General features: G+C 39.7%; 1 protein-coding gene across 12 annotated transcripts in view; it reads left to right on the top strand.

The window, feature by feature from the left end:
- The window catches only part of TUT4 (terminal uridylyl transferase 4), a 132,488-nt gene that overhangs the window by 17,705 nt on the left and 96,659 nt on the right, over window positions 1-18,124 (top strand). For 11 of the 12 annotated variants that reach the window (XM_058430352.1, XM_058430346.1, XM_058430344.1 and 8 more), the window contains exon 2: window positions 9,381-10,190. The exons of the other annotated variant lie outside the window; for it this stretch is intronic. In XM_058430352.1, the coding sequence (XP_058286335.1) occupies window positions 9,473-10,190 (718 nt within the window). In that variant the 5' untranslated portion in view covers window positions 9,381-9,472. The remainder of the gene's footprint in view (window positions 1-9,380; window positions 10,191-18,124) is intronic. 12 annotated transcript variants of the gene reach the window in all.

Here is an 18,124-nt window from a genome sequence, read left to right as displayed (position 1 = left end):
AAACTCCCTTGCTTCTTTCATAGTTCTCTTTGGTTTTGACAATTTGACTCTGTGTCACAGTGTGGATTTCTTTGAGTTTATGCTGCTTAAAGTTTATTGAGCTTTGTGGAGGTATATACTTGTGTCTTTCATCAGATTGGGGAAGTTTCTGACCATTGTTTCTTCAAATATTTTTTCTACACCCTTCTCTTTCTTCTTTCTGTGACTCCTATTATGCATATGTTGGTATGCTTGGTAGAGAAGAAAATAAACAGTATTGCCCAGGGAACAAAATGCCAGAGAACAAAAAATACAGAGGGCAGAAAAAAGTTTGAGAAAGAATTTTAGTGTTCTGAATATTAGTGGTCTTTAGAAATATGAGATTATAACTATGAAACAAGATCAGAGTGCTTGTAAAAAGGAATAGAGAGTGAGAGTTCTTAGAAGTAAAAATATGACAGAAGAGTTGGAAGACAGAGTTGAGGAAATCACCTAGGAAGGAGAACAAAAAGAAAGGTGGAAAAATGGAGAGAAAAGATAAGAAAATTGGAGAATCAATTTAGGAGGCCCAAGTCTAATTAATAGGAGCAATAGAAAGAGAACAGAAAAGATGAAAAGGAGGAATTTATAGTAGATAGAAGAAAAAAATTTTACAGAAGTGAATGATGTGAATTACTGATGAAAAGAGCCAGCTGACTATGCAACAAGATGACTATGCAACAAGATGAATTAGGAGATATCTACAGCAGGCTTATCGCTTTGAAATTTCAGAATACCAAAGCAAAGAGATCATCCTAGAAGTTTTCATAGAGAAAAAAACAGGTCAGTAAAAAAGGTAAAGAATAAGAATGGCATAATTTTCTCAGTGCTAGTCCCAGAAACTAGAAATCATTGAAAACATTTTGAATGAATAATTTCTAACCTAGAATTTTAGTGTATTTTTTTGGGACAGGGTGTTGCACTGTCGCCCAGGCTGGGGTTCAGTGGTGCCATCACGGCTCACTGCAGCCTTGACCTCCCAGGCTCAAGTGATTCGTCCACCTCAGCCTCCGAAGTAGCTGGGACCACAGGCATGCACCACCACATTTGGCTGATTTTTTTTTTTTTGGTAGAGACAGAGTTTTGCCATGTTGCCTGAGCTAGTTTTGAACTTCTGAACTCAAATGATCCTCCCGCCTCAATCTACCAAAGTGCTGGGATTGCAGACATGAACCACCGTGCCTGGCCCTAACCTAGAATTTTAAACCTAACTAAATGAGGTGTGAAGATACAATAAAGACATTTCAAATACGCAGTTTTATAAAATTTACTTCTGGTTGGAGTTTACGGGGGTCCGATAAATAGCACCTCTTTTGCTTTCCTGAATTTTCAACAAATCGGGTGAAACAAAGGAAGCATATGGAGACCAGAATATAATTTTATTTTTATTTAGTTTTTATAATTTTATTTTTGATACGGTTCCATTTGGAGAAGGCAGCTTATACTTTCAACTGGTTTACTGATAACGAGTGCCAGAATTAGGCAGACTTAGCCCTCAGGAACTGGCAGAGCTGAACAACTGCAGGCCCTATGTGAGGCTTACACCTGTAAATGTTAGGGTGTGATGGAACAGAATGGGAAGGAGAGGGGACGAGGCTAAGTTTTGTCTGGATTATTTTCCCAAACTCACTGATGAAGTAAGTTACCTCTTCTCCTTAGGTAAGGAATGAATGAGGGGAGTGGAAAGAGGTCAGGAATGTTATGATAACGGGTATCCCTCTACACAGAATGAAATATCAAAAGTGGGGCATAATTATTTTCTTCAATGTCTTTCATGTTTTCTTCCTTTTTTTGAGACCGAGTCACACACTGTTGCACAAGTTGGAGTGCAGTGGCACAATCTCAGCTCACTGCAATCTCCACCTCCCAGGTTCAAGCGATTTTTGTGCCTCAGTCTCCCCAGTAGCTGGGATTACAGGTGTGTGCTACCACACCTGGCTAAATTTTTTTTGTATTTTAATAGAGACGAGATTTTGCCATGCCAGGCTGGTCTTGAACTCCTGGCCTCAGGTGATCTACCTGCCTTAGCCTCCCAAAGTGCTTGGATTACAGCCGTGAGCCACTGTGCCTGGTCTCATGTTTCCTTTCTTAGAAAGCTGCTGGAGGGTATGTTCCACCAAAAACAAGGGAATAAATCATGGAAGAGGTAAAAGGAAGAGTCAACATGAGAGGGTGTATGGGAATTGGTAGGATGATAGTGAAAGGAAGTCTCAGTATAATGACAACTGTAGTGAAAGTGTAGTAATGACCAGAAAGCTCCCAAGAAGAGATATCCAAGGAGAGAACAGCAACAACAAAACCAAATTACTTGATGTGTTTGATCTTACTGAGAAGATGTTTATAGTTCTGTCAATGAATTATGGATAGATATGTAGAAGAAGCTTAAGAAAAATGAAGAAGTGATTAATTTCAGGTAAAACTGAAAAGTATACCAAAAGGGAAATGTGATTAAGTATATATATTTCTTAAGTCAAAAGCTAGATCCAGTAATAGAGTGGCTTAAAAAACAAAGAGTTTTATTCCTGTCTCATATAATAGTTGCTGGGTAAGTGAGTGGTCAGGAAATCTAGATGAGTAGTTTGTTCCATGTGATCATTCAGGGGCCCAAGTTACATTGATCCTGCTGTCTCACCAAAAGTATGGCCAAGGACTAGCTGAGTGGACGTGACCTGGGTTTGTTTGAAATGCAGAATATCAGAACCCACTCCCAATCTACTGAATCAGAATCGCATTTAGTTGTTTATTCCTATACACAAAAGTTTGAGACTCACTGGTCTGGATTACAACATGATGGTTGGTTGACTGATTGAAGCTGGGCAGTTGAGAATTTTATTCAGTGAGAAGAGAAAGAGAGCATGAGGAAGTGAGAACTTTATCAGAAGGCCACACCAGACTGCAGAGAAGTTTGTGAAATGTAGACTAGTCATGTGCTCAGGAAAAAGGAGAAAGTTAATTTTTAGGGACATCTAGGAACCTCTGTGCTACAGTATAGTTGGCTTAACTGTGAATAATATTGGCATATCTTATTAAAATCATCCTAGGAGGATGGTGGTAGGGTGGGGAGGTACTTACGTTGCACAGTTATCTATGTTTTTACGGGGAATATTTGAGATAGCTAAATCCATACCTTTCATGTAGGAAGTTAGCAGATAATAGCTAAGGCCGGGCGCGGTAGCTCATGCCTGTAATCCCGGCACTTGGGTAGGCCAAGGCAGCAGGATCACTTGAGCCCAGGAGTTCGAGACAGCCTGGGCAACATGGTAAGACCCGGTCTCCATAAAAATTTTTTTTTTAAATTGCCAGGTGTGGTCGTGTGTGCCTGTGAGGCTGAGGTGGGAGGCTCGCTTGAGCCCAGGGGGTCAAGGCTGCAGTGAGCCATGATTGCAAGCCCCTGCACTCCAGCGTGGGTGACAGAGTGAGGTACTGTATCAAAAAAAAAAAGCTAAAACAAAACAAGAAGTATTGTCTTAAGCATGTTATTTAGAAATGTGGAGATGAATAAAAATAATTGAAAGTAGGTAGTTGCTTCTGAGGAGAGAAATTGGGAGTTGGCAAGAGAGTACGGTTTTTCAACCATGTAAATGTATTTGTTTTGTTAAAAACAAATTAGAGGCCTGGCGTGGTAATCCCAGCACTTTGGGAGGCCGAGGTGGCGGAACATGAGGTCAGGACCATCCTGGCCAACATGGTAAAACCCTGTATCTACTAAAAATACAAAAATTAGCTGGGCGTGGTAGTACACACCTGTAGTCCCAGCTACTTAGGAGGCTGAGGCAGGAGATTTGCTTGAACCCGAGAAGCGGAGGTTGCAGTGAGCTGAGACTGCACTCCAGCCTGGCAGCAGAGTGGGATTGTGTTTCAAAAAAAAAAAAAAAAAAGATGAGAAAAGACAGTTTCTACTGTTCAGATAGGAAGTAAAAACATAAATAGGTTTAAGTGCTAAGTGCTGTGAGAAAAGTAAAAAGAGTTCATTAAGAAGAGGCATACTTATCTGAGCCCACCCTGGGTAGGAGGGTGGAGGAGTAGGTTATGGAAAGCTTTCTGAAAGAGAGACATTTCCTAGTTATATTGTAGACAACATAAAGTATGATGCAATTAAACATCTTTTGGATTTCATGTATTTTTAAAGTGTGAACAATTAAAAATAATTCAGATTACTTTAAAAAAATCCATTTAACGCATTTATTGGGTGCCTACTTTGTATTAGGCACTGTGGTACGCCCAGAAGATGTAATGATAAGCAAAATCAGAAATGATTTCTTACCTCATAGACTTGAGAATCTCATGGGGAGACTGACATGAATCAGATTGTTCATGGTAAGACTGTACAGAAGTCCCTTCATTTCTGCTTTCAGGATCACTTCTTACAGCCATGGTTCATTAAGTGTGGCCCCCCAGTCCAGCCACATCAGCTGGGAGGATTGCCTTAGCTCAGGAATTCGAAGCTGTAGTGAGTTAGAATGGCATCACTGCACCCCAGCCTGGGTGACATAGGGAGACCCTGGCTCTGAAAAAAAAAAGTACTTCTTCTTGATAATTATTAAGATATAGTTGGTTATTTAAGGTTAGAATTTCATTTAATACCCATTTACCACATTCTAAAAATGTAACCAAGAACTAGAGGTTAGTTCTGATAATATTTTTTTCCATGATTTGAGGTTATTTGAATTCTATTATTTTTATTTGTTTCAACCAAATAAAGTGTGCAGGGGAAGCAGTGAGCCTTCATTTATTTTCTTTTTTTGAGACAAGTTCTGGCTCTGTCACCCAGCCTGGAGTGCAGTGGTGCTATCTCAGCTCACTGCAACCTCTGCCTCCCGGGCTCAAGCCATCCTCCTACCTCAGCCTCCCAAGTAGCTGAAACTACAGGCGCATACCACCACACCTGGCTAATTTATGTATTTTTTGTAGAGACAGGGTTTTACCATGTTGCCCAGGCTGGCCTCGAACTTGCGAGCTCAAGCAATCATCCTACCTCAGCCTCCTATACAGCTGAGATTACAGGTGTCAGTCACTGTGCCCAGCTGAGCCTTATCTTCAAAATACTCTCTCCTCAGAGAGAACTTCATTTCTAGGAATTATAGCTTTTTGGGGAACATTTTGTACTCTTGAAAGCTTCAAAGAAAAAACTGAAAATAGCAATTTTGTGATAAAATTTTTGAGGCAGTAAGACATTGGCTACTCTTACAAGAAAAGATGTGGGGGCAGTTATCGTTAATTATAACTTAATTGTACTTTTACAAATAAAGAGTGTAATTGGATTGTTTGTAACTCAAAGGATAAATGCTTGAGGGGATGGATACCCCATTCTCTATGATGCACTTGTTTTACATTGCATGCCTGTACTGGAACATCTCTTGTACCCCATAAATATATACACCTACTATGTACCCTTAAAAAGTAAAAAATAAAGATGAGGAAGATGGGAAAATACAGTCTTTTTCATAACACATATTTCTATTAGCAATTTTTTTTTTTTTTTTTGAGATGGAGTCTCACTCTGTCACCCAGGCTGGAGTGCAATGGCGTGGTCTCGGCTCACTGCAACCTCCTATTAGTAATTTAAATGTATTTTTAGTTATATGAGAAATTACTCAAAGTGGCTGATGCAGTGGCTCATGCCTGTAGTCCTAGCAGTTTGGGAAGCCGAGGCAGGAGGATCGCTTAAGCTTAGGACTTTGAAACCAGCCTGGGTAACACGGCGAAATCCTGTCTCTACGAAAAAATACAAAAATTGGCTTGGCATGGTGGCACACACCTGTAGTCCCAGCTAGTTGGGTAGCTGAGATGGGAGGATTGCTTGAGCCTGGGGAGGTCAAGGCTGCAGTGAACCGTAATTGTGCCACTTTACCCCCCAACCTGAACGACAGAGCAAGACCATGTCTCAAGAAAGAAGAAAAAAAAAAAGATTACTCAAATTGAAAACCTGTCAATTTTCTGAGCCTGGGACTCTCCAGGTACATTGATCCGTATTAGGTACTTTGATTTTTTTTCTTTTTTTAATCTTTGTAGCGTTTGTTTATGTATACAAACTTGATTTATGGAGTATTTTTTGAGTGGATGAATAAATTGTCTAAAATGTTTTACAAGCAAAATTGTGGCTCAGCATTGTTATTTCAAATCTTTATTGTTTATGGCTTTTGTCAGATGACATCTACAAAATTATTAAAGAATCGTTATAGCAGACTAGCATTAAAAATTTAAAGATATTTTGGTTACTAGACAAGGTAAAACTAATCTTTTAGAAATATAACTCATTTTAATTTTTGAAATAGAGCTCATTTTAGTTTTTAAAATGAGGAACCTGCAGCAGTTCTCACAAGAATTTAGAAATAGTCATATGTTTTGACAACTTTTCTGACAGTTATGTAAAACACCTTATCAAGAATAATAAAAGCAAAATGTATTAAACAAATTTATATGTATAAAAATTAGGAGCAAAAGCATTCTTTTGCAGTTGTAAGTTTCTATAGCTTTTACTGGAAAATGTTAGTCAAAATATTAATGGTGAAAATGTAGTGTAGTTTAAAATTTTTTTTAATTAAAAAATTTTTAAAAATACTTTGCTAGACTCCAACTGACACCGTATCTAGTATGGTTTTGACTTTAATTTTCATTATAATAATTTAGAAAGAAGAACCTAATACATGTTTAAAGTAAAAGACAATATTACTCTGGAAAAGCAAGGCAGAGAATGTAGAGGACTGCACTATAAAGAAGAATTATTGGCCAAGTGTGGTGGCTCATTCCTGTAATCCCAGTGTTTTGGGAGACTGAGGTGGGAGGGTCACTTGAGGCTGTGAGTTTGAGACAAGCCTGGGCAACATAGTGAGACTTTGTCTCTACAACAAAAAAAAGTTAGCCAGGTATGGTGGTGTGTGCCTATGTTCTTAGCTGCTTGGGAGGCTGAGGCAGGAGGATCATTTGAGCCCAGGAGTTCCAGGCTGCAGTCAACGATTATTAAAGAGTGAACTCTTTATTTTAGGTAAGATTTTTTTGTTTATGTGATGTAAAGTTATATGATAGAGATGTTTACCTAAATTTGTAATTTAGTAAATCAACCAAGTAAAATCAAAGATGGTACATTTTAATTGTATGCAGTTTGCTTATGCAGACAGAAGGACTCTGATTTTTATTCATATTATTAATCTTTGTTTAGAAACGGATCTGAATTTAAGGTGTATAGGGCAAAGTGAATAGTAAAAAACATCCTGATTTTTTAATAAAATCACTGTTTTTTTTTTTTTTTGAGACAGGGTCTCACTCTGTTGCCCAGATTGGAATGCAGGGATGCAATCTTGGCTCACTGCAACCTCTGCCTCCTGGTCTCAAGCGATCCTCCCGCCTCAGCCTCCTAAGTAGCTGGGACTACAGGCGCATGCCACAGTGGCCGGCTAATTTTTGTTTTCTTTGTAAAGATGGGGTTTCACCATGTTGTCCAGGCTGGTCTTGAACTCCTGGACTCAAACAATCAGCCAACCTCGGGCTCCCAAAATGCTGGGATTACAGGTATGAGCCATGTGCCCGGCCTTGACATTATTATTATTATTATTATTTTTTTTCGAGATGGAGTCTTGCTCTGTCACTCAGGCTGGAGTGCTGTGGCGTGATCTCAGCTCACTGCAACTTCTGCTTCCCGGGTTCAAGCAATTCTCCTGCCTCAGTCTCTTAAGTAGGTAGGATTTTACAGGCGCCCACCACCGTACCCGGCTAATTTTTGTATTTTTAGTAGAGACGAGGTTTCACCATGTTGGCCAGGCTGGTCTCGAACTCCTGACCTTGTGATCTGTCCACCTCGGCCTCCCAAAGTGCTGGGATTACAGGCGTGAGCCACCATGCCTGGCTGACATTATTTTTTAGAACACTTTTAGGTTCACAGCAAAATTGAGCAGAAAGTACAAAGTTGCCATGTATACCCTGCATCCACACATGCATAGCCTCCGCCACTTTCAACATCTGGCACCAGAGTAGCATGTTTATTACAGTGGATGAACCTACATTGGCTTGCATTGATACCTGATCACCCAGTGTCCATAGTTTACTTTAGGGTTCATTCTTGGTAATGTGCATTTTGTATCATTATACAAATGTATAATGACAGATATTCACTATTATAGTGTCATAGAGATTATTACTATTACTTTTTTTTTTTTTTAAATCTTAAGTTCCTTTTTGTTGTTGTTGTTTTTGAGACAGTGTCTTACTCTGTGGCCCAGGCTGGAGTGCAGTGGTGCAATCTTGGCTCACTGCAACCTCCGCATTCTGGGTCCTGGTTTAAGCAATTCTCCCGCCTCAGCCTCCCGAGTAGCTGGGATTACAGGCACGCGCCACCATGCCCAGCTAATTTTTGTGTTTTTAGTAGAGGCAGGGTTTTACCATGTTGGTCAGGCTGGTCTTGAACTCCCGACCTCGTGATCCACCCGCCTTGGCCTCCCAAAGTGTTGGGATTACAGGCATGAGCCACTGCACCCGGCCCCTGTTGGTTTTTAAAGTATACTTCGGCGAATTCATTTGAACCCGCTTTTACTTCAAGGTGGAGAAAGTCTATTGTTTTCCCATATTTAGAGAGTCAAGTTTGAGGTAAGTTCGAGGTAGGCTAGAGGTACAAATAGATGCTAGTTGGTGGTAAAGTCTTGTGGGCAAGATTTTACCATTTAGGATTCCATAAACTGATTCATTTATAGCACATAAAGATTGAGATTCTCTATCTTTGAGATGGAGTTTCGTTCCTTCTTGTTGCCTAGGCTGGAGTACAATGGCGCGATCTCGGCTCACTGCAACCTCTGCCTCCCGGGTTCACGTGATTCTCCTGTCTCAGCCCCTGAGTAACTGGGATTACAGGCGCATGCCACCATGCCCGGCTAATTTTTGTATTTTTAGTAGAGACGGGGTTTTATCATATTGGTCAGGCTGGTCTTGAACTCCTGACCTCAGGTGATCCACCCACCTTGACCTCCCAAAGTGCTGGGATTACAGGCATGAGCCACCACACCTAGCCAAGATTGGAATTCTTGTGTTTTCTTTATTCTGTTTCCTTTCATGTTAATTGTGATATATTCAATTGCAAGTTTTAGTTTTCTATTGAAAATCTTAAAGAAATATGAAACAACCTTTACTTCTAAAATTATTTATTTTGGTGCTGTTTTACCACAATTACATGAGAATTCCCTTGATGAGCATTTGGCTATTTACCTAGTGCGCTGTAACTCCTTCTCATATAGTTTTCTGAGTTTTGTCTTTTTTTTTAATGATTTCTTCAGTTTTTAGAACAAGTTTAAAAAATTGTTTTTTAATATCTAACCATAAAAAAATTGTTTTTGCATTTTAAATAACAGATTTTTCTCTTTTTTTTAACCCAATAGGTTGCTTGCCTAACTGGATTTGAAGCAATTTAAACTACTGGAGATCTGCCGTTTTATAATATCACAATTGGAAAGAAACAGATTTTCAAATAATGGAAGAGTCTAAAACCTTAAAAAGTGAAAATCATGAACCAAAGAAGAATGTTATTTGTGAAGAAAGCAAAGCAGTTCAAGTTATAAGTAATCAAACATTGAAAACTAGAAATGATAAATCCATAAAAGAAATTGGGAACAGCTCTCCAAATAGGAATAGTAGTAAAAAAAATAAGCAAAATGATATTTGTATAGAAAAAACAGAAGTTAAATCATGTAAAGTAAATGCTGCCAACCTTCCAGGTCCTAAAGATTTGGGGTTAGTCCTTCGAGATCAAAGTCATTGCAAAGCAAAAAAATTTCCTAATTCACTGGTGAAAGCTGAAAAGGCAACCATTTCACAGGCAAAATTAGAAAAGCCAACCAGTTTACAGGCAAAAGCAGAAAAATCACCAAAGTCACCTAATTCAGTGAAAGCAGAAAAAGCATCCAGTTATCAGATGAAGTCAGAAAAGGTACCGAGTTCACCAGCAGAAGCAGAAAAGGGACCCAGTTTACTGTTGAAAGACATGAAACAGAAGACAGAATTACAACAGATTGGAAAAAAAATTCCAAGCTCCTTTACTTCTGTGGACAAAGTGAATATTGAAGCTGTAGAGGGAGAAAAATATGCTCTGCAAAACTCACCACGATCTCAGAAGCAACAAACATGTACAGATAATACTGGTGATTCTGATGATAGTGCTTCAGGAATTGAAGACGTATCGGACGATTTAAGTAAGTCATTTTTTGGAGGGATTTTTGTATATTAATGTTCTTTAGATTATCCCTAGTTTAACCATTTTAATACAAAAAGTCATGTTTATACATAATTGTTTAGCACTTTTGTTCTCGTATGAAAACGTCTATATTAATAATACTTGAATTAATGGTTTCTTACTAGATTGATCCTTGGTGAAGCTTAAAAAAAAAGCGTTTTCATTTATTATGGTAGGTACAAAGACTGTGCAAATAAAAATTCAGTGTCTTCTTTAGTTGGTACACACGTGCTTGTACACATACACACTCTGTTTAAATGGTCTTGATATTGTATTGCTCATTCATTCACCAAATATGTATGTATTGAGTTCTTCTTATATATATATCAAGCATTTGTTTACAATGGAAAACCAAAAAAAAAAAAAAAAAAACCATAGCCCTAAACTTCAAGGAAGCTTCCAGTCTGATAGGAGGGGGATACAGATAAACAATGATTTTCAGCACCAAAAACGTAATTGAAGTTGAGAGAACACATGATGAAATAGTGAGATTTAGACTTTGGGCAGACAAAATAGGTGATATAAATTGTGAGATTGAGTATTACTGAGACTTAATATGGCTGGAACAGAAAGTTGAGGTTGAGAACGGCAAAAGATGCAGCTGAGAGGGAACACAGGAATATCAGGGCCTTCTAAGTCATGCCAGAAAGTTTGGACTTTATCCTGAGTATTTTGAGAAGCCATTGAAGAGTTTTTATTTTTATTTTATTTTATTTTTTTCTGAGACAGTGTCTTGCTCTGTTGCCCAGGCTGGAGTGCAGTGGTGCGATCTCGGCTCACTGCAACCTCCGCCTCCTGGGTTCAAGCAATTCTGTCTCAGCCTCCTGAGTAGCTGGGACTATAGGCATCTGCCACCATGCCCGGCTAACTTTTTTATTTTTAGTAGAGATGGGATTTCACCATATTGGCCAGGCTGTTCTCGAACTCCTGACCTTTTGATCCGCCTGCCTTGGCCTCCCAAAATGCTGGGATTACAGGCATGGAAGAGTTTATTTTTTTATTTTTTTATTTTTTTGAGACGAGTCTCGCTCTGTCGCCCAGGCTGGAGTGCAGTGGCGCGATCTCGGCTCACTGCAAGCTCTGCCTCCCGGGTTCACGCCATTCTCCTGCCTCTGCCTCTCCAAGTAGCTGGGACTACAGGCGCCCACCACCACGCCCGGCTAATTTTTTGTATTTTTAGTAGAGACAGGGTTTCACCGTGGTCTTGATCTCCTGACCTTGTGATCGGCCTGCCTCGGCCTCCCAAAGTGCTGGGATTACAAGCGTGAGCCACCGCGCGCGGCCTTTGGAAGAGTTTTAAGTAAAGTAATGCTGTGATCAGATTTTTAAAAAAAATCCTTTTGAGTATAATGCAGGAAATTCTTTGATAGGAACAGGACTGGAAGCAGAGATTGGTTAGGACACTTAGAGTTTGCTTGAGAACTGTTGTAAAATTCATTTTGTTGTGGGATCCTGATTTTAGTTTTAATTGTTTAGAAATATTGTCTATGTCTTTTGAGTAACTTTAATCCTGATTTTGTTTACATTAAATGATTTCTTTTATAATCTTTTTTTCCTAGTGTTTTCATGGCTGGAATAATACAGCGTTATCTTGATGTAGAAATAAAAAGAACCTATTTCTGAATCATTATTTGCCACACTTTGAGAAACACTGGTAAAGAATTCAGAAATAGCTTGTTTTTATTTCTTGTGGTACACAGATGATGGTATATTGACAGACTTAAAAGAATTTTAATAGAGTTGACTTTATGTGTCTCAGTCTCATAATTGTATATTAAGGCTGAGGACAAGGCCAAATTTAAAAACTAAGTCAGTTTAGAGACAGAATCAAGTAAGTGATAATACTAGTAATGTTTAGATATGGGAAAAATGTAAACATCATGGTACTTGAATGATTCAGGAAATAGTGGTGGTTGTTTTTTGTTTTGGTTTTGTTTTGTTTTTGAGATGGGGTTTTGCTCTGTCACCCTGGCTGGAGTGCAGTGGTGTGATCTTGGCCCCACTGCAACTTCTGCCTCCCGTGTTCAAGCAATTCTCCTGCATCAGCTGGGACTACAGGTGTGCACCACCATGCATGGCTAATTCTGTATTTTTAGTAGAGACTGGGTTTCACTATGTTGGCTAAGCTGGTCTTGAACTCTTGGCCTCAAGTGATACCCCCCACCTTGACCTCCCAAAGTGCTGGGATTACAGGCATAAGCCACTACACCCAGCCAGGAAATAGTGGTGTTTAAGGTCACTTAGTTAGTTGGCCAGGCGCAGTGGCTCATGCCTGTAATCCCAGCACTTTGGGACGCCGAGGTGCATGGATTACCTGAGGTCAGGAGGTCAAGACCAGCCTTGCCAACATGGTGAAATCCCATCTCTACTAAAAATACAAAAATCAGCCAGGTGTGGTGGCACATGCCTGTAATCTCAGCTACTTGGGAGGCTGAGGCAGGAGAATTGCCTGAACCAAGGAGATGGAGGTTGCAGTGAGCAAGGATCGCGCCACTGCGCTCCAGCCTGGATGACAGAGTGAGACTCTGTCTCAAAAAAAAAAAAAAAAAAAAAAAGATCACTTAGTTAAGGGTCTTGTTATTTGAATTGGTGAAAAACTTGATTTAAAGATTATTTATTTTTTGAGACAGTTTCACTCTGTCATCCAGGGTGGAGTGCAGTGGTGTGATCTCGGCTCACTGCAACCTCTGCCTCTGAGTTCAAGCGATTCTCCTACCTCAGCCTCCCAAGTAGCTGGGACTGCAGGCGCCTGCCACCACACCCAGCTAATTTTTGTGTTTTTAGTGGAGATGGGGTTTCGCCATGTTGGCCAGGCTGATCTCAGACTGCTGACCTCAGGTGATCTGCCTGCCTCAGCCTCCCAAAGTGCTGGGATTACAGGCATGAGCCACTGCCCTGGCCAAAGATTATTTTCTTTTAAAGCCAACAAAATAATTGAGATGACACAGAGAGATAGTTAAGAATATGGGCTCTGGAGTGAAATTGCATGGGTTTTGAATTCAAGCTTCTTAGTAACTTTGTAACCTTCAATAAACTGCTTATCGCTGAAAAATATGTTTTCTCATTTTTAAAAAAGTGGAGATACTGCTGCCTATGTTATAAAGATTAAGTGAAATAATCCAGTAGAGGGTTTCATGTAGTACCAGACACAGTGGGCATGCAATGGCAATGATTATCACTTATTATATTACTCCAATTAAATGCAGTTTTTACTTGTTAACATGGAGAATGAGTTGAACTAGTTTCAGGAAGCTAGCTTAAGGAAGCTAGTGGACCAAGTAGAGGTTCTTTTGGGAAACTTGGTTTAACAAATTAATAAAAATGATTTGTAGTATACAGTCATTTTTCGTAAGTAAGTGCTTCTCATGTTTTAAAGAATTCTCTTTAAATTCATGTATAATATGATATGTATAATATTTGCCTTGAAGTCATGTTTATATGTAATTGTTTAGCACTTCTTTTTTTCCCCATATGAAAACATCCAAATTAATAATATTTGAATTAATGATTTCTTATTAGATTGATTCTCGGTGAAATAAATACAGTAAAACCCTTACATCTAGATCATTATCTTTTTTTTTTGGAGACAGAGTCTTGCTCTTTTGCCCTGACTGGAGTGCAGTGGTATGATCTTGGCTCACTGCAACCTCCATCTCCTGGGTTCAAGTGATTCTCCTGCCTCAGCCTCCTGAGTAGCTGGGATTACAGGCGCATGCCACCACACCTGGCTAATTTTTGTATTTTTAGTAGAAATGGGGTTACACCATGTTGATCAGGCTGGTCTCGAACTCCTGACCTTGTGATCCACCCGCCTTGGCCTCCCAAAGTGCTGGGATTACAGGTGTGAGCCACTGCGCCCAGCCGTCTTTTTTTTTTTTTGAAACAGAGTTGCTCTGTCACCCAGGCTGGAGTGCAGTGGCACAATCACAGCTCACTGTAACTTCTACCTCCGGGCTTAAGTGATTCTTGTCCTTCAGCCTCCCGAGTTGCTGGGACTACAGGCATGTACCACCACACTGGGCTAATATTTGTATTTTTAGTAAAGACGGGGTTTCACCGTGTTGGCCAGGCTGGTCTCGAACTCCTGACCTCAAGCCATCCGCCTGCCTCGGCCTCCCAAAGTGCTGGGATTATAGGCATGAGCTACCATACATGGCTAGATCATTATCTATTTGGACTTGATAGGTTATATAGAAATTTGATTGATCTCAGTCTTCTCCATTAGGCCTAACTTTAGCTCCCACCTGGCACATCATTTTTCTTTTTGTCATTTATTCATTCATTCAATAAAATTTCGTCTTTTGGTGTCCACTACATGCCAGGCAGTGAACTAGTCATTAGGAATATAGAAGTGATGGAACCGATAATTCCACCCTTACAGAGTTAATATTCTAGTGGGATGAAACAGATAACACAAAATAAATAAGAAAAATATGTAGTAAGTTGGCCGGGCACAGTGGCTCACACCTATAATCCCAGCACTTTGGGAGGCCGAGGCAGGCGGATCACCTGAGGTCAGGAGTTCAAGACCAGCCTGGCTAACATGGTGAAACCCCGTTTCTACTAAAAATACAAAAAATTAACCAGGCATGGTGGCGTGTGCCTGTAACACCAGCTACTCAGGAGGCTGAGGCAGAAGAATTGCCTGAACCTGGGAGGCGGGGGTTGCAGTGAGCTGAGATTGCGTCATTGTACCCCAGCTTGGGCAACAAGAGCGAAACTCCATCTCAAAAAAAAAGAAAAAAGTATATATATATAGAGTAAGTTAAGTAAGGTGGTTTTAAATCCTTTGAGAAAAATGAAATAGGAACGATATAGGGAATGATGCTACTATTGGTATTGGTGGAGTTAAAGTGTCAATGAGAAAGTGACAGTAGAGCAAATACTTGAAGGAAAGAGGTGAATGAGCCAGGTGAATATTTGAGGAGAAAGTATTCTTGATCTGGGTTTCTCAAACTTTAATATGTATATGAATTGTTTGGGATTCATATTAAAATGCAGAGTCTTGGGCCTCATTTCCAGAGTGTTTTGATTCAGAAAGCCTAGGATAAGGCCTGATAAATTGGATTTCTAATAAGCTCCCAAGTGATGCTGATGCTGCTGGTCAAGATAATGCTTTCAAGCAGCATGCACCAACTCATCTTACTTTCACTTACATCACCCTTCATTGTGTTTTCAGTATAGTAAGCAGAATGATCCTGTTAAAATGAGTCAGATCACATTACTAGTATTTACAGCGTTTCAGTGGCTTCCCATCCGTCAGAGTAAAAGCTAGTGTTCTTACAGTGGCTGTAGAGCCTTACACGATCTGTGACACTCCCCTATTTCTCTGCCTTGCCCTCATTTGTTTACTTCTCACCCTTTCTCTCTGCTCCATCCGCATGGTTTTCTTGAATTTCCTCAACTGAGAAGATAGATATCCATATGAGGAACTTTGCATTTGCTTTTTCCTCTGCGTCAAACACTCATTCCCCAAATGTCCATATAGCTAGCTCTCTTAAACTTCCTTTGCCTTCTTTTTTTTTTTTTTTTTTTTTTTGAGATAGGGTCTCACTCTGATGCCCAGGCTGGAAGTGCAGTGGCGTGATCTCAGCTCACTTCAACCTCCGCCTCCCGGGTTCAAGCAATTCTCCTGCCTCAGCCTCCCAGGTAGCTGGGATTTATATGTCATAAAATTCATCCTTTTAAAGTATATACTTCTGTCTTGCTGTTGGGTCAGTTTTTCTATTTAAAAAATCTAAGTATTCAAGGCTGGGTGCAGTGGCTTGCGCCTGTAATCCCAGCACTTTGGGAGGCCAAGGTGAGCAGATCACCTGTGGTCAGGGGTTCGAAACTAGCTTGGCCAACATGGCGAAACCCCGTCTCTACTAAAAATACAAAATTAGCTGGGCATAGGTGGCGCATGGCTGTAATCCCAGCTTCTTGGGAGGCTGAGGCAGGAGAATCGCTTGAACCTGGGAGGCAGAGGTTGCAGTGAGCTGAGATTGCGCCACTGCACTCCAGTCTGGACAACAAGAGCGAAACTCCGTCTCAAAAAAAAAAAAAAAAAGGAATATTTTACTAAAAATCTAAGTATTAATTATTCAGTAGTTTTTATTATATTCACAAAGTTGTGCTGCCGTCACTATCTAATTCTGAACATTTTCATCACTCCACAAAGAAACTCCATACCCATTAGCAGTCACTATTCATTACCCCCTCCTCCTCCCCAGGAATCTACTTTCTTTCTCTTTAGATGTGCCTATTTTATATAAATGAAATAATACAATATGTGGCCTGTTGTGCCTGCCTTATTTGGCTTAGCATATTTTTTTCAAAGTTAATTCATGTTATGGCATGTATTAGTATGTCATTCCCTTTTATTGCCGAATAGTGTTCCATTATATGGTTATATTACATTTTGTTTGTCCATTCATCAGTTGATGGATATTTGGATTGTTTCTATCTTTTGATTATTCTGAATAATGCTGTTCTGAACATTTGTGTAAAAGTTTTTGTGTGGATGTATGTTTTCATTTTTTCTGTATATATATTTAGAAAAGGAATTGCTAGTTGTATGCTAACTCTAAATTTTTTGGTGATAAATATATATAAGATTTACCATCTTAACCATTTTAAAGTATACAATTCAGTGGCACTAAGTACATTCACAGTGTTGCACAGTCATAACTACTGTCTAATTTCATCATCCCAGAAGGAAACCTCATGCCCATTAAGAGTTACTCCCCATTCCCCACTTTCCCCAGCCTCTGGCAACTACTAATACACTTTCTATTTCTATGTATTTGCCTATTCTAAATATTTCATAGAAATGAAATCATACAATACGGGTCTTCTGTGTCTGGCTTTCATTTAATGTCATGTTTTTAAGGTTTATCCATGTTGTAACGTGTATCAGTATCTCATTCCTTTTTATGGCTGTTGTTATGGACTAGATTATGTCCCCTTCCAAATTCATATTTTGAGGCCCTAACCTCCAACGTAATTGTATTTGGATACAGGGCTTTTAGGTGGTAATTTTTTTTTTTTTTTTTTACAACTTAGAAAAAAAACTTTATATTTTCTTTCTCTTTCTCTCTCTTTTTTTTTTTTTAATTATACTTTAGGTTTTAGGGTACATGTGCACAATGTGCAGGTTTGTTCCATATGTATCCATGTGCCATGTTGATTTCCTGCACCCATTAACTCGTCATTTAGCATTAGTTATATCTCCTAATGCTGTCCCTCCCCCCTCCCCCAACCCCACAACAGTCCCCGGACTGTGATGTTCCCCTTCCTGTGTCCGTGAGTTCTCATTGTTCAATTCCCACCTGTGAGTGAGAACATACAGTGTTTGGTTTTTTGTCCTAGCGATAGTTTACTGAGAATGATGTTTTCCAGTTTCATCCATGTCCTTACAAAGGACATGAACTCATCATTTTTTATGGCTGCATAGTATTCCATGGTGTATATGTGCCACATTTTCTTAATCCAGTCCATCGTTGTTGGACATTTGGGTTGGTTCCAACTCTTTGCTATTGTGAATAGTGCCACAATAAACATACGTGTGCATGTGTCTTTATAGCAGCATGATTTATAGTCCTTTGGGTATATACCCAGTAATGGGATGGCTGGGTCAAGTGGTATTTCTAGTTCTAGATCCCTGAGGAATCGCCACACTGACTTCCACAATGGTTGAACTAGTTTATAGTCCCTTAGGTGGTAATTAAGGTTAAATGGGGTCATAATGGTGAGGTCCTAATCTGGCCTTATAAAAAAGAAGGAGAAGAGAAAACCTCTCTCCTATAAGGAAAGGCCATGTGAACACACAGCAAGAAGGTGGCTGTTTGCAACCCAGGAGAGAGCCCTCACCAGACAGTGACCCTGCCAACACCTTGACCTTTGACTTTCCAG

This window comes from Hylobates moloch, unplaced genomic scaffold (assembly GCF_009828535.3).
Source record: "Hylobates moloch isolate HMO894 unplaced genomic scaffold, HMol_V3 SCAFFOLD_18, whole genome shotgun sequence".
Lineage (NCBI taxonomy): Eukaryota > Metazoa > Chordata > Mammalia > Primates > Hylobatidae > Hylobates > Hylobates moloch.
The sequence above is the reverse complement of the archived record's forward strand: the minus strand, read 5'-3'. Positions and strand labels throughout refer to the sequence as shown.